At 32.4% G+C, this 16,691-nt stretch overlaps 3 protein-coding genes across 3 annotated transcripts; 1 reads left to right on the forward strand and 2 right to left on the reverse strand.

Moving 5' to 3' along the window:
* Positions 1–3,176: 3,176 nt before the first annotated feature.
* On the forward strand, positions 3,177–7,088 carry LOC103486697 (uncharacterized). The gene is made up of 4 exons (XM_008444721.3): positions 3,177–3,855; positions 4,616–4,771; positions 4,875–5,561; positions 5,675–7,088. Exons 1-4 carry the CDS (start codon positions 3,520–3,522, stop codon positions 6,788–6,790), a joined length of 2,295 nt encoding a protein of 764 aa, XP_008442943.2. The 5' UTR covers positions 3,177–3,519; the 3' UTR covers positions 6,791–7,088.
* A 3,044-nt stretch (positions 7,089–10,132) lies between these two features.
* On the reverse strand, positions 10,133–11,977 carry LOC103486696 (uncharacterized protein At3g28850). The gene is made up of 2 exons (XM_008444720.3): positions 11,721–11,977; positions 10,133–11,397 (listed from the first exon to the last, which is right to left on the reverse strand). The coding sequence occupies exon 2, from the start codon at positions 11,247–11,249 to the stop codon at positions 10,359–10,361; it is 891 nt and encodes a 296-aa protein (XP_008442942.2). The 5' UTR covers positions 11,250–11,397; positions 11,721–11,977; the 3' UTR covers positions 10,133–10,358.
* Positions 11,978–12,026: 49 nt separating this feature from the next.
* On the reverse strand, positions 12,027–15,119 carry LOC103486693 (MD-2-related lipid-recognition protein ROSY1). Its single transcript, XM_008444717.2, has 4 exons — positions 14,766–15,119; positions 14,017–14,118; positions 12,969–13,129; positions 12,027–12,438 (listed from the first exon to the last, which is right to left on the reverse strand). The coding sequence occupies exons 1-4, from the start codon at positions 14,860–14,862 to the stop codon at positions 12,331–12,333; spliced, it is 468 nt and encodes a 155-aa protein (XP_008442939.2). The 5' UTR covers positions 14,863–15,119; the 3' UTR covers positions 12,027–12,330.
* Positions 15,120–16,691: the final 1,572 nt, after the last annotated feature.

Genomic DNA, 16,691 nt, shown 5'->3' on the forward strand with positions numbered 1-16,691 from the left:
CAGGGGCATAATAGTCAAATTTATTTATTTTGTTTCAATAGATTTGTTGGAGAATAGAAATGAACTTTAGAGAACTTTGTAATTGTAGTTAAGGACTCTGCCCAATTTAGGTTGAAAACGATTTTAGTGTGTGGTCAAACTTTTGAAAGATGTTGGATTTTGGTTTCACCTTTTCTATTGAATTTGATCTTTGTTGCGTACCTATCCTTATCTTTATTTTTCTTCTATTTTGTTCACTTTTTAGTTGTTCCATTGTAGTTCGATCTCAATAAGCAAATATTTCAGTTAGCTTTTTTTAAGACGAATTGAGTTAGTTTGGTCGGTATAAACAATAAATGTTGGTTATTCGTTCTTGCTAATGGTCAAGTTTAGAATTAATCGAGGCATGGTTGTATAATTGTGTTTTTAAATTGTTGAAATACGCTGATCATTACCGTCTCAAATTATTGATTATGTTTTTCACTTCTTTTTTTTTTTTAAAATATATAGTCTAATTACAACAAACACAAAAAAGTCTTTTGTTCTTTATTTTTTAAGCTTGGCTTGGCTTTTCAAAAGTACAGTCAACACTAAGAAAAAAATTTAGAGAGATCTATCGGTCTATCGTTATTATGAAATTTTACTCTATTTTGCAAAATATTTCAACAGTTTTGTGATTTTCAAATTAATTTTTAATAACCAAAGTTAATATTGATTTTAAAAATCTAAATATAGAGGGTGTTAAAATTCATTTGGTTAATGTTGTATTTTTAAATATTTTCAAATTTTAAAACAACTATTTAAAAACTTGTCTATTCTTACAAACAAAAACAATTTACTTACGTCCATAGAAACAAATTATTTTAGAAATAAACATAGGAGTTAAAAAAAATGAAAAATACAAAATAGAAAAAGGGATAAAAGGTTTGTAAAGTAAAAATATAATTGATTTTTCTCTGTTTATAATCCATTTGTTTCATAGGAATTACCACGAGATTTAAGACAAACATTAAATATCCTTGTTTGTTTCATAAATTTTAAAACTCAGGATATGATCATCTAAGAACATTAAAACCCACATCCACATGACATAGTTTTTTTACGGCCTCCAAACTTGTAGGGTTTTTATAATTGAGAAACGAATAAAGCTTAATAATTAATAAATTGATATCAATTAATCATTATTCTTAATTTTAATTAATTATTGAATACAAATATATTATTTATACATAATAAGTTTTTAAATAATACACCTATCATCAATATTTTATATTATATTAACCATATAAAATTATTTAACATATGATTTTATAATAATTACTAATATTTTAACTAAAGAAAATTTATTTAATTAATAATATTCACGACTATGCTATTTTCTTTTCCATTTCATTAAATAATTACATTATAAATACAATTTGTTAAATCAAATACAGTATCTTTAACTTCCATATATTAATTATTCTATACATCTAAATACAAACATTAATTATTTTAGATATTTAAACATTACTAATAATTTTTTGTTTGTAAGGTGTAAATAGTTTTATTTTGTTCTTACAAAATCCATAAAGAAAATATTGCCACATTTCACTTAAAAGGGAAAAAAAAATAGAAAAGTAGTCAACAATCAAATTACTACGCCGTTGGCTAAGATTATGAAAAATACCGTCTTATCCCAAATATACCAATCTAACCGGAAACCGATCAAGCCGGTAATTAAGGGTTTTATATTGATCAATTTTATTTGCCGATTAATTTATTTATTTATTTTTTTCCAAACTAAGTTCTTTTAGAAATATACAACCTTTTTTGTTCTTTTAGAATATTACTTTACAGAGATAGAGTAGTATCTATGAGCAATTTTATTTATAGATTATGTTTGAATATCTTCATTTTTGATTTGAATGGTAATATTCGGAAAAAAAAAAAATACTAAAGTGATCGTCTATTAAGAAATTTATCCTCTTAAAAAAGGTTTTTCGTTGTAGTATTGACCATATATCAAATTGAAAATTTTAAACTATTTTTATGACTGATACATTGACGTTTTAATTTAAGCATAGACATTTTTGTAATTTGGGAGTGTTGGGTTTGGTTGGTAAAAAAACTAATCCATTGTTTGGTTGACTTTCGTTATTTACATCAACTCAAATTTCTCACCAAAATGCTTATATTAACATGTTGTTCGTGTTAACTCTCTCGATAATTTTTCTACAATTATTACCAACTCAACTCAACCGAACTTATTATTTTTTTCGCTAACCAAACGTCCCCTAAGTGAGATTTATTATCATATATTGTGGAAAGCACGATCTTGAGGTTTTGTTCAAGAGACTTGATCTTAAGCTAATCCTTGTTTAACCTAATTCTTAGATTGTAATCGAGTAGATTTTAAGGTTTTAATGATTGAGAGTTTAAGGAATTATCGTCCCAAAAGAGCATCTAATCTTAGTTCGCTAGGGTTTTTTGTATCATCTAATATTTGAGCTCCTTATTTGTTATCTACCTGTCATATATATACTTAACGCACATATCGAAGCTTGTGAGGTAAGCATCATATTCTAGTAGTGTGCAAACATTTACATCTTGTAAGTCACATTGTTCTCTTAATTATAAATTTATTATTGTTCACATGAACACCAAGTACACTTTTTTCGATTGAATTTTTGATCAACAGAAATAATAATAATAATTTTAACTCAACAAAAATACAAATACACAAAAAGAAGGTTAATGAATACTATTTTTCTCTCTCTCTTTTTCTTCTTCTTCTTCTTTTTTTTTTTTTTTTTTTTTGAAAAAGTTAACCATTTAAATTTCAAACAAAGACCAAAACAACCAATCATACATTTGTAAGGACCAAAATGGATGAGTGTCAACCTATACATCTACACATAAACTTAAAAAAAGAACAAAAATAAAATTTTGTCCCTTATTTATTCTTTATTTCAAAACCCATACATCAATATATTTATACAAACCAAGATTTATGTACATAGCTATAATATCTACCCAAAAGAACAAGATAAGATTTTTACCAAAATGAAACAAGCACCTTTTTCTCAAAAAATTCAAACAGTCAAAATGGTGATTTATTTTTTCCTTATTAAAAAAAAAAGTGTTTTTTTTAATTACTAAAAAAAAAAAAAAAAAAACATATCCAAACAACCTCTCAGTTCCTCTATCTTTTTCCCAATAAAATGACCTCCACTGCCCTTCTTCCCTACCTTTGTCTCTGTCTCTCTAATTTCATCTCAAAGCCAACGGCATATTCTTCTTCGTCTCTCTTTCTCCCCAATTTCTTTTCCTTTTCTTCCTTATTTCACAAACCCATAATTTCTTTTTCCCCAATTTTCGTTCAATCCACCTGGGATTTCGCTAACTCTTTCTTCGAAGATCTTGGAAGACTTTGGGGCTGATTTTTCCTCCATTTTTCCGTGAACCCTTTTGTTATTTCTTTATTTTTTTTTTCTTCTGGGTTCAGTAGGATCAGGTTCTTTTCTTCTTTTTTTCTTTGATTTCTTTGTGCATTAAGCGATGGTGGTGAAGATGATGAAGTGGCGGCCATGGCCGCCGCTTGTTTCGAGGAAATATGAGGTCAGACTTGTGGTTAAGAGGCTCGAAGGGCTTGATCCGCCAAAAGATGGTAAGGGGGTCGATAAATTGACGGTCGAGGTTAAATGGAAGGGCCCAAAAATGGCTTTGAGCCCATTGAGGAGAACGGCTGTGAAGAGAAATTACACGAAGGAGGCTGATGGGTTGGATCAGAACGGCGTTACTCTGTGGGATGAGGAGTTTCTTAGCGTTTGTACTCTCTCTGCTTACAAGGAGAATGTATTTCATCCATGGGAGATCGTTTTCTCTGCCTTCAATGTGAGTTTGATTTTGGGTTTTTTTTTTTCTGTTGAGTTTTGTTCCTCGATTGAATCTTTGGCTACTTTTTGTGCTTTACGACACTGGGTTTTCGTGGATTTTGACTGTTCATCCTCGATGTTTGGATTGAGGCAGGATCATCTTTTAGCTTTTCCTATGAGACTGGTTTTTTTTTCCTCTTGTGATTATTATATTCAGTTTTTGGGTATTTTCTTCCTTAAGATTTGTACTGGAATAGAAATAGTAATGGATGATATTTCTCCATTTCAGATAGTCTGTGAGTTGTCATATTGTTCTCTTTTGTTTTTCCTAATTTTTTGAATCTGGGCCTCTCAGTTCTTTTGTGATGAATTCTAATCTTTACTATGGCATTTGAAGCAACTGTAGCCGATAGTTTGAGATAAAGATTTGGCCCTTTTTCAAGGGGAGTTGAATTCGTTCAAGGGAGTTGACTTTTGTAGCTTTTGATTTTGTGGGTTTCCTGAGTTTTGTTATTTGTATTCTTTTGAATGTTTTATGCTGAAAATCTTGTCAAAGCAAATAGTGGGTTTCTAACAGATTTGTTAGCATCTTATAGATGCCAAATTTTCTTTGTTATTGGATTATATGCTTTCACGTTAACTGTTGTTTGATTATGGTCTTGACTTCGGATTTGTATGGATGACTTGATGTATTCCCATTCTTTATCTTTACTGCGAGAAATTATCCGTAATAATCAATAGTGAACCTGAAGTTTTATTTTCTTTCCTTCTCTACCCAGGGCTTAAATCAAGGGTCGAAAAACAAAGTTCAGGTTGTTGGCTCAGCATCTCTTAACCTGTCGGAATACGTTTCTGTGGCCAAACAGAAAGAGCTTGAATTGAAGATACCTCTTAATCCATCTACAAATGCTACTGAGGCCAGTCACGTTCTCTGGGTCTGTATCTTCCCGTTTCCTTAAAATGCTTCAGTTTATTTTTCTAACACTCAAATTGCTGTTATCTTGCATACTTTTTTCTCACGGTTACTGAATTGTGCAGATATCACTGAACTTACTGGAACTTAGAACTGCTCAAGTTGTATCACAACCTGTACAAAGATCAATAGCTCCAGCTCCATCTCCTCCCTGGCCAGGAGAAAATGTCCCAGCAGAAAAAGATGAGCTCTCTGCTCTTAAAGCTGGCTTGAGGAAAGTAAAGATTTTTACGGAGTTTGTGTCAACTCGAAAGGCGAAAAAAACTTGCCATGAAGAAGAGGGAAGTGAGGGCAGGTGCTCTGCCAAGAGTGAGGATGGTGAGTCTAGCTACCCATTTGACTCTGATTCCTTTGACGACATTGAGGAAGGGGAAACAGATGAAGGGAAGGAGGATACTAACATTAGGAAGTCCTTTAGTTATGGCACTCTAGCCTACGCAAATTACGCTGGGGGATCATATTACTCTGATATGAAGATCAATGGTGATGACGAAAATTTAGTTTACTATAGTAATCGAAAATCAGATGTTGGCTGCTCGAGCATGGAAGATTCAACTGCATCAGCCTCTGAGCAACCTTTGCCACAGAGTTCAAAACGTGGTCTGTTGCCATGGAGGAAGAGAAAATTAAGTTTTAGATCTCCTAAGGCAAAAGGAGAGCCATTGTTGAAGAAGGCCTATGGCGAAGAAGGTGGTGATGACATTGATCATGATCGAAGGCAACTCAGCTCTGATGAATCACTTGGTATTGGGGTAAGATTTTTTAAATCATATAAAAATTGTTTGCTTATCAATGTGGAATCTGCACCAATCTTTTAATGAATATCTTGATAATCTGTTCCTAAGTTTAAAGTTGGTTATTGCAGTGGCAAAAGACCGAAGAGGATTCAACTGCAAATAGATCGTCAGTTTCTGAATTTGGGGATGACAATTTTGCAATTGGCACTTGGGAGCAAAAAGAAATTGTAAGCCGTGATGGACATATGAAGCTACAGACACAGGTCTTCTTTGCTTCTATTGATCAACGAAGTGAGAGGGCAGCTGGTGAAAGTGCATGCACTGCTCTCGTAGCGGTTATTGCTGATTGGTTTCACAACAGCCAAAATCTCATGCCTATAAAATCTCAATTTGATAGTTTGATTAGGGATGGCTCATTAGAGTGGAGGAAGCTCTGTGAAAATGATATATATCGGGAAAAATTCCCCGACAAGCATTTTGATCTAGAAACTGTCATTCAAGCCAAAATCCGGCCCCTTTCTGTGGTTCCGAGGAAGTCCTTCATTGGTTTTTTCCACCCAGAAGGTGTAAATGAGGCGAGATTTGATTTTTTGCATGGTGCCATGTCTTTTGATAACATATGGGATGAGATTAGCCGTACTGGGTCAGAATGTCCGAACAACAGTGAACCTCAAGTTTATGTTGTGAGCTGGAATGACCATTTTTTTATTCTCAACGTTGAATCTGATGCATACTACATCATCGACACCTTAGGAGAGAGGCTTTACGAAGGATGCAATCAGGCCTACATCTTGAAATTTGACAACAACACTACAATCTGCAAAATGCCCGAGACTAGCCAGTCAGCAGGCGAAAAGACTTCCAACGATCAATCAACTGTTGCAGCAATAGTTGAGGCCAAGGACCAACAAGTCAGCGGAAAGGAAGAGAGTTCAACACTAGCATACACTACCTCACAACCTGAAGAACCAATGAAGGAGAAAGACGAAGTCTTGTGTCGTGGGAAAGAATCCTGCAAAGAATACATTAAGAGCTTCTTGGCTGCTATCCCAATTCGGGAACTACAAGCTGATATCAAGAAGGGTCTAATGGCATCAACCCCGCTTCACCACCGCCTACAGATCGAATTACACTACACCCAGATTTTGCAACCTTCACCTGATTCTCAGCTACCAGAAGATCCAAAACCCACACCGCAAAGTCCTGACACCACATTAGCAGACGTTGCAGCGACAACTACATAGGTTTAATGTAAATTGTAGGAAGCTTGGTTAATCTAACTAGTTCTTTTTTTCTTTCAAGTGACTGAGAGCTTAACAAAGAGGAGTTTATAGAGAGAGGCTTTCCAGTTGCATTAGAGAGGGGATGGAAATGCACTATAGTAGTATAGAGTATGCAGCAGCAGCAGCAATGTTAAGAGGCAACTGTCTGTGTGTTTTTTGCTTGCTTTTTTGGTGTCTAATCTCCCTTTGATTTGTCTGATCATCTTCCATGGCTATGAACCTTACTTTTGGACATAAAATGATTAGTCATTCCTGTGAATTATTGCATCAGCCCTCTTGCTTCTGCTATCTTCTCTGGTTTCAATTCTGTGGTCGAGGATGAAATGTTTTGTTGCTGATTTCTGTTAGGGACAACGAATGTGATACGATATTGTACGCTTTGTAATTATTTTTGTGGTTTAGATGTCTTTTATTTCAATTATTTGTTGCTCTCCGTCACGATTTGAGGTATCCTATCAGGAGAGCTGGTAAAAGCTGGTGGGAGGGGCTATGTTGAGGTGTTGTTGGGGGCTTGGATTGCCTAGTGCATCATGATAAAAGTATCTTTAGCCAGTTAAGCTGTCTTTCCCACTTGTTTTAGTTGTATTATTCTTTCACTACAATTATTATACCATCTCCAAATAACGGGGAATCATGGTGGGAGATGGTGTTTGGCAACAGTATTCAAATAGTTCCCTCTTCTTCTTCTTTTTTTTTTTTTCAAAGCTACTTTAAAGGGAAAGTTGAGATTATTGTGTATTTGAAATCACATTCTCTGTTTTATGATCTTGAAAGTAATTGACTTCACTTATTTCAAAAGACAGTCTTTGAGAAAAAAAAGGGGTTTGAAACTATCCCATGATTTCTCAAATTTATTTATTTATTCATGTTATGATATAACAAGAACAAGAGGATTACAATATCTTGTCATTCGATTCTATCGGAACAAACCAATCACTTACGATAATGAAGTGAAACATATTTTTAATCCTTCAAAAACACTTTTGTTATTTTGATGATATGAAAATTACATTTAAGTGAAGTTTAGTTCTAAAGATTAAAGTTTTTTTCAATGATCTTAAAATTAATGCATTAAATAGAAAATTAAAAAACAAACAAAGGTGGGTCTTACGAATGAATATTATATATATATATATATATATATATATATAAAATAATTGGAGGAAGAAAAAAAAAAGTGCAAATGAAAATAACCTAAAGCATAAAATAATTAGAGAAAGGCATTACTTTTTTGGTCAAAAGAAGAAGGAAAAAAAAAAACTTTTTGTTTGATTAAAACTGAAGGGAGATCAGTTAATTAATTACTTCCAATCAAAGGGAAAGTTTTAAAGCTTTTGAATGTCAACCATACCACTAAACATGCCATGATTTTAGTTTAATTGCATAGGATTCTTCTCCTTCCTTCTAGGGTTCAAGTGGGGATATATATATATATTTTTTCTCTTTGGAAAATTGTTAGGATAACAAATATTGAAATTTAAATAGAGTTCGGAAGAGTGGAGGAATTTTGTCATATTTTATAAATAGTTATAATATTTTGTTATTTTTTTTAAAAAAGTTCATATTTTTTCCTATCTTAGTTTGAATTTTTTTATTTTTTTTATTTTCATAGATATGTTCGCTAAATGACGACATACTAAAGTTCGATGATTAAATTGTTACAATTTTAAAAATAAAACGACATACTAAATTGTTGTTTTCACGAAAGTTTAGAGATAAAAATGTTCTTGAACCATATTCTTTTCATGGATTAAAGAAATTGAACATTTAAGGACTAAACGAGTTTAAGCGTAAAATTGAATCTTTTTTATAATTTGGGAGTGATAGGTTAAAAAAACAAAAATGTAAATATAAGAAGGAATAAATTAGAATAAATTGAAATGACTTTGGTTCAAAAATTGTGAGAAAAAACAAGTTGATTGACTCTTTTTTTTTAGTATGTAGGTATGGTTGTTGGAAACCCTAATCCAACTTTTAATGATTTTTCACCTTTTTTATTTCTTTCTACTTTTTAGTAAAAAAAGAAGCACATGTCTATTATAGCAATGATGGAAACTTAATGATAATTATATTGTTTCATTAAAGGCATAATTGAGCTTATTTAAACAAAAAAAAAAGGGGCAAAATTGAGCTATTTCTCCCTTTTAAACCTAATTAAGACCTTCATGATATGATTTCCTTCATACTATATTAAAATCTTAAACATACTCTCTTTTGCTAATTTATTGTCGTGTTTCAATGACTTATTATTATATAACTAATTTTGATAAAATCTTTTGCATTCTATCTCCACATAACCTCCATTTATTATAGAATATATATATATATATATATATATATATATATATATATATATATATATATATATATATATATAATAAAGTTTAGCTATGATGCAACTTTTAATTGAACAGATAATAGGTTGTACAAAAAAAAAAAAAAAAAAATAGCCAAAGTTTAATTTCAACACTGAAGTATTTTTCTTATTCTTGTAATATCAATGCAATGCTGAATGGTCCAAAATTTTCCAAGATGTAGCAAACCAAGTCGAAAAACACTTTTGTACATTTTCTACACTTATGGCTTCCTTGTTAATAAAGCTTTTGTTTTTTTTTATATATAAAAAATGGAATAATATCAAATTAACAAAAACAAAAATGAATTGAAAATATTTTCCTGTCGAGACACATGGTACAAGAGAAAAATGGCAAAAGAATATTCTCTCATAAAACCATTTCTCATTTAATTTCTAAACAAAGAAATGATATTATCATTTTATCATATGCCTAAAATACAGTAGATTGTTTTATCCTTAAATGCCATGAATTAAACATGTTATTTTTGTAATACTACCAATTTTGAGTGAAAGAAACAACTTTTTATTTTATTTTATTCTCTTCATCAATGGCTAATAGAGCCAAGGATGCAGCTATATTTTGAGTTAGTAATTGAATTTTGAATCTATTTGACCTACGAGATAGAAGAAGATACTTTTTCCCCATCATCCATCTTTTTCTTGCAAAACTAAAGGGGAGAGAAGGAGGGTAAAAAGACAGAACAGTAATGAAAGAACGAGAAGGAAAAGCTGTCCTTTGCCCTTTAACATAAAGTTTTTGTAATCCTAACACTTCACTTTTTTTTTTCTTCACAAAACTTTTGATACCAATCAATCAATGACATTTTCTAGGCTTTTATCAAAGCACCCATGTGCTTGTCCTCCTCTTCCCATCATCCATTTTCAATCATTTTCATACAAAAATACAATTATTTGAATGATCTCCAAGAACTTACTTTCAAGATGTGTAGGAGGAAAATATAGCTTTGGTATGCTACGAATTCATTGATTTGCAGGAATACAAATGATCTACTAGGAAAATAGATAGCTGAAGAAAAAGAAGCTACATAAGAACTACAACGAAGTGGTCGTCGAGTTCTAAAAGCTAGCTAATGAACAGAAAAATCTAAGAAGATGTTGACTTACATAGTAGATGGTGAGTGTTGTTACATAGGGAAGATGATTATAGTGTTTTCAGCAGCAAATGGGGCATTTGGCTAACCCATTCTCGTTGCAATCAGTACATCTATTATACAAGTTGTTAACATCGTCATCATCGTAGTCGTCTTTAAGAACCTTGCAACTGCCATTGCAGCTTGGACACACCAGAAACCTGGTGTTTGCACAACAAGAGCAAGGTGAATTTGCCAAGTCCAATGGTATGCCTTCCAGCAGTTTCATTAGTTTTCCTTGCTCATGCAGGCCTATAACTTCGTCTGCTCCTCCGATATACCTTCCATTAATAAAAAGTCGCGGTGGGATCACCCTGCCTCCCAAGACTTCCCACAGCTCCTTCCTGAATTCCAAGTGCATCGATACATCTCTCTCGAAAAACAGCACTTTGAAGCTTTCCAGTAGGAATCGTATACTGTTGCATTCTTCGAATGTTTTCCTAATACTTCTCAAGCTTGTCGAGTAAAATATAACTGATTCACTTCCTCCTGGTGGGCATCTGTCTTCAAAGTCTAATAGAGATGAATGTTCTTGATGATTGCCCACTTTCACTTGGTGCCCACCATTTGGTTTCATGGCAATCGTGTCCGATAGGCATGGAGGCTCTGACTTATGTTTAGCAGCCAATATTTCTTCAGACTTTATTAAGGAAACGAGATGGTTTCCGTCGTTGACACTAATTTCAAGCTCACATTCTGCATCTTTTAGATCTCTAACATGTTGGGATATGATGGAACATTCTACTACAGGCAGGGACAGCCTGAAGTTGCTGCTCTTGGAAATTTGTTCTTCAAAAACGGGTGGGGTTTCACATATTTGGCTACAAGTGTTCTCAGTGGGGTCGGACAGAAGAGAGAGGCCTTGTTTAAAAGAGTTAATGGAAGGAAAGAGTTTCATCTTCTTCAGCAACATTCCCTTAATTTTCTTGATCTATTTCTTCTTGTCATCATTAAATAGACAATGGATGATGGTATTTGACATCTTATGATCAAGAAAGATAGAAGAAAGAGCCGAACTCACATTTTCACTTCTGGATTCCACAATAGCTAGAAAGTGGAGGCTGGAAGGGAAAACAAAAGCTGTTTGTTAGTTTGCTTTCAGAAGTCTGCATAAATTTATGACTTTAGCAGAGTGGGGCTTGGGTTGCCATTGTTTAGAGAGGCAACTATTTCTAACTCTTATTCTGACCCATCACCAACAATGGTCCATCAATCATGTTATGACACACTAATCAAATAAAGAAAAAATAAACGATGATGAAGATGAAGAAGAAAGAACCAGACCCCACCCAGTTGGTATGCTCATGAGAAAAGCAGCAAAATGAAAAGAGTGAATGCCAGAGGCTAAACCACACAATCATGATTTATATGGAAGAAAACGAACCTTCTATGCTTTAACTCGTGTGCTTTATAGACAAGCTCCATAATTCATTGGGGGACAATGCATGCCTATACTGTTCATAGACTTTGGTGGATTACCAAAGTCCCCCTCTCATCAATTCTGACTATACGGTCTTACAGTCCTCAGTCCAATGAAGAAACTTTTTGTGGTAATTATGTACATATGAGACTAGAAAATATCAATTCTAAAGTGTATATAAATAAAGTACATGAATTCAAACATCTATTGTAAGAAACTTCTTTACATCAATGATCACATTAAAACAAGAATGAAGAAAAGACTTGAATATTTCCTGAAACAGTGAATCTTATTTTAATCTAATGGATCGGAGTAGTTAATTGTTTCACTTTCCACTCTGTATCTACAAACAACAAAGAAATGTGTGACACGTGATGATAAGTATTAGTACAATGCTCCCACAATGCAATTTTTTTTCTCGACTTTCACTACTCATTCTCCTGAATTAGTTCTTCAAATAGTCACAAGGCAGATGTTGTCTGCCCAAGGAACAAACGAAGATCTAAATGGCAAAGCTCTAGAAGGGTTCGTATATACAAAGATCAATAGCTGAATAATCAATAAATAAAATCTCTTAGCTATCTCCAAATAGTGATGCAATCACCAATTCATAATCAAAGCCAAAGCATGTAAGTTTATTATTATCTCCATCAACAATGGTTATCTGCATATGATACGAACCCTGCAAGAAAAAGGAAATAGTTAGAATGGATAATAGTTAAAGTCAAAAAGAAATCAATTGTGTGCGTATATCTAAGATATTTAATCTCAATAAAACCTAGTTTCTCTGGATAGTAACGTTGCCAGGAACCTCTTAACATGATATTCTAATTTTCAATAATTAAAACTCTGCTAACATAACTCCTACGTTTTTTTGTTAACAGGGAGTTGGAGCTTTGCTCCTCAAACCCGAGGACACTCATGCCTCAAGGTGGGCTAGAACTACTATCAGATTCTAATGAAATTGATGAAACTAAAAGAACACTTAAAATAAAGCGAGTCCATCCAGTTGTAAGGTGAAATTGAAGTAGAAAGAAAATTAGAGAAATGCTTCATATCAATTCAGGATGAGGAACGACCTAAGACTATTTAGTAGATCAATTAAGTCAGGGTAAAACATCGTTCCTTCTAACTTATTTTAGGGGTGGAAAACCAGAAACTAAAAGCAAAAGATAAACACAAGTGGTAAACATGGAAATAGTAGTAACTTACAGGTAAAAAGAATGCCAGAGGCGTTCGCAGTGGAGGGAGTGCAAAATCACCAGACAAGTAAGGGCAGGACGTCTCAACACAAATGTCATGGCTGTCACTATATATGTGCCATCCGAAATATGAAATATCAACTACCATTTTTCCTGCAATGATTGGATTACCTGCGCGACGTGTACAGGTTGTTGTCATTAACTAAAGATTGGACCAAACTTCATAAGACAATATATGAGTAGAAAGGCTCGATCAACTTGGGGTAGCAGGAGGGGATATACCTCTCTCTCTCTCGAGGGTTAAATAAAAACTGGAGGGCAGTTGATAATTAGAAGTAAAATAGAAGTGATAAGGTAGCATCCTCCAATCCTACTTATCCATAAAAAGATTACAAATCTAAAGGTTAGCAGTACTAAGCAAAGTGAGCTTACAATAATTTGACATAATTTGACATAATTTGACAAATAATTTGCATGAAATGGTCCAAATTAACACTTCAGTTTGAAGTAACCTCAATCTAACGACCCATGAACTAATTATTCTCCATAGAAGAAAGGAAAGGTAGTCGGTCCTGATGAATAGATATTGTTAAAAGAAGATGTCAGCCCTGTAACTAGGAAAAGAAGTTGTGCTTGTATTTCTTTTTTTTTTTAATATTATTGAATCTTCAGGTAATTTTTTTTGCTTATTTCAAAGTTTGACTCTTTTTTACCTCCCACTCACTAGGGTTAAGATACCTTGTTTTAAGAATAAAGATACCATGTCAAATTTTATTCTAGGCACACATACACACACACAAATTAAAATGGAATGAGGTGATGTATTTATTTATTTATTTGGATAAGAAAGTGATGTACTTTTCTATGCTAAGCACCAAACCAACTAAATTTTCCCTTCAAAATTTATTTTAGATGAACGAATTTGCACCAAATCTTAAGAGATTCATAGTTAATTTCAGCATGAATTTGTGAAAAAAAGAAAACATAGAACATTGAAATAAACAGCAACAGTAATACTAGAGATGATGAATAGGGCCAGGTGGAATATCTGAAAGTACCTATAAGTAGATTGAAGGTCATATTTGTTGGATGACCCCTAACTATGGGGCTGGGAGATATCTCTACTCCTTTCACCGTGATATCATACTCAGCGGTCTCATCTGCATCAGTTACAGAAAAGATATCAATTACATGCACCACAATACTAAACTCCACTCTCTTACAACAAAGCTCAACAAAATTAGAAAAAAAATATCAAACTTCCATAGAACCCCAAGGGATGCCAGTGATAAGGATTTGAGAAATTTAGAGTTACGAGATCTTAGAGGTGGGGGTCATAAGTACAATGTAGGAAGTGGTTCCTGGCCCCATTATTTAAAAAATCTGGTGACTTTGACTTCCATAGGATATATTTAGTCCTCGTTTACAATCTAATTAATTATCTCATATCCATCATCAGTTCAAATTCACCTTCAAACACGTAACACTCACTGAGATGTGATAAATTGAAGGGTGTAAGAAGTGTTACAAAATGAAGCTGTGTGATTATGATGGGCTAAATAACATAACCAGAAATGCAACTATCAATGGAAAATAATAAGAAACGACGCTTCAAATAAAAGTATTCAATAGTACAATGACATTAACAAGTGGCTTAACAGTAAAATTATAAGCATAAAAAACAAAAACTAAGATTATAAAACTGAATCAGAAACTATATAATCGAACCCACAAGACCACAATTCATAAAGGAAAGCAAAAACTGTCTAGAAATGGAATAAAAGCATTGAAATCAGAAAGCACAAACCACAGAGTTGGACTCGAGTGGCAAAGGAGAACTGTGGAAAAAAGCACAACCAAAGAAGAAATGGAAAAATCAGCTTCATCTGAAAAGTGGGTTCCATGGAAATGCTCTTTTTCGAGGTCTGTAACAACAAATTTAAAGAAAAAGTTGAGAATTTCTAATAATGAAGCTCAGGGGTTGCGATAAAAACGGGGGTTTGGGTAGAGTAGAATGGGAGAAACAAAAAGATTCGATTGCCATTAAAGTGAGTGAGAAAAATCCCTTCTTCGTCGGAGTTTATCAAATGGGATGAAGAGAAAATCCCAAAAAAATATGAAGAGAAGTTGAGCCGAAGCAAAGCAAACCGTTGACAGTTCTATAAACACTCCACATTTTATTTATCCGTTAAAAAATTAATTAAATATATAAAATTATTTTATCAATTTAGTCAACTAAATGAACTTTGCCTAAAAAATTAAATAAATAAATAAGTTTTGAGAATTAGCCGTTAAAATTGTGTTTGAAATAAACTAAAAATTTTAATTGATTTGAGAGTTTCATCGTCTAATAAGATTGACTGTGAATTTATTCGTTAAAATCACATTTTAATTAAACGTTGATTCTTAGAATGACTTTTTCATCCTCACTTTCCGTTTCATTCTTCATGTCAGTAAATTTCTTGATGAAATAATTTTTCAAATTTATTTGTTACAACGACAATTAATTAGCTTAAATAGCTATTATGATTTTTTTTTAATTAAATGGTTAAATTTCTCACAAGATTCAAATAGACTCTAAAGACAAATTATAGAAAATAAAATGAAACAAATTCCTTATCAAATTTATAGAGATATTTCAAAATATTTATTAGCTTTGTCATTAAACAATAAATATTTAAATGTTAATATAAATGATTAATATAATAATCAAATATGTCTATTAATAAAGGGTATTTTAGGTATATACTTCAATTTCACTTAAATATATCGAGTCTCAAAATAAGTAACAAAAATGTAAAGTAATTACTAATAACTTAGTACCAAAGTTAAATGAAAACAAGATTACAACATTTTAACAAATGAGATTGATCATTATGATAGAAAAAATCAATATTTTACGTGAACAAACTCTAATTGTGAATTTTAGTAAATATGATCTCTCTTTTATATAATATGCCAAGTAGGAAAATTAAACCTCCAACTATGAAGTTGATAACATTTTATATCATTCATTTCAACAAAATATCATCTCTTCCATTCCTATTGTATTTTATAGGAAGAAAATTTATAGCACTTTAAAAATGGTGTAAAACTCATAAATTAAAGTAATATACGATCTAATGATTTGTCAAAATAGAAATAATAGAATTCTATACAATAGTAATATAAGTTTATTTTTCTTTTTCATAAATGTATTTTAGAACGTTTTAAGTATAATCGTGTCGTGTTGATTAAGAAAACTCATTTTTTTTTTCTAAAGAACCATTAATAATTTCTTACAACACCATCAACTTAGCCTAATAGAAAAACCTATTTGAAATTTACAACTTGACTTTAAAGTTTAAACTAAACTATAAAAAATATTCTAAAAAAAACTAAACTAAATTAGAAAATTATTATTATTTTGTTTTGTTTTTTTTTTTACCTCTACGTAACAAATAAAGAAAGAAAAATAATATTGCTATGGAAAAAAAACAAAAAATATATATATTTACACGTCAGTTTTTTCAACTTCTTCCGATGGCCAACGGAACGACCTCCGCCAAAGGGGTGGAGATCGGCGTCGGTAGTGGCGAAGTTCTACAAACAGGGCAGCTAGGGTTCAGCCGCAACCATGGATCAATACAACTACCGTGAAACAGATGGCCACAGTCTGGCAACAACCGCAAAACGTCGTCGTCTTTATAATCCACCAAACAAATCGAACAACCATTCGCGGCGGCGGACTCCA

This window comes from Cucumis melo, chromosome 4, assembly GCF_025177605.1.
Source record: "Cucumis melo cultivar AY chromosome 4, USDA_Cmelo_AY_1.0, whole genome shotgun sequence".
NCBI classification, from domain to species: domain Eukaryota; kingdom Viridiplantae; phylum Streptophyta; class Magnoliopsida; order Cucurbitales; family Cucurbitaceae; genus Cucumis; species Cucumis melo.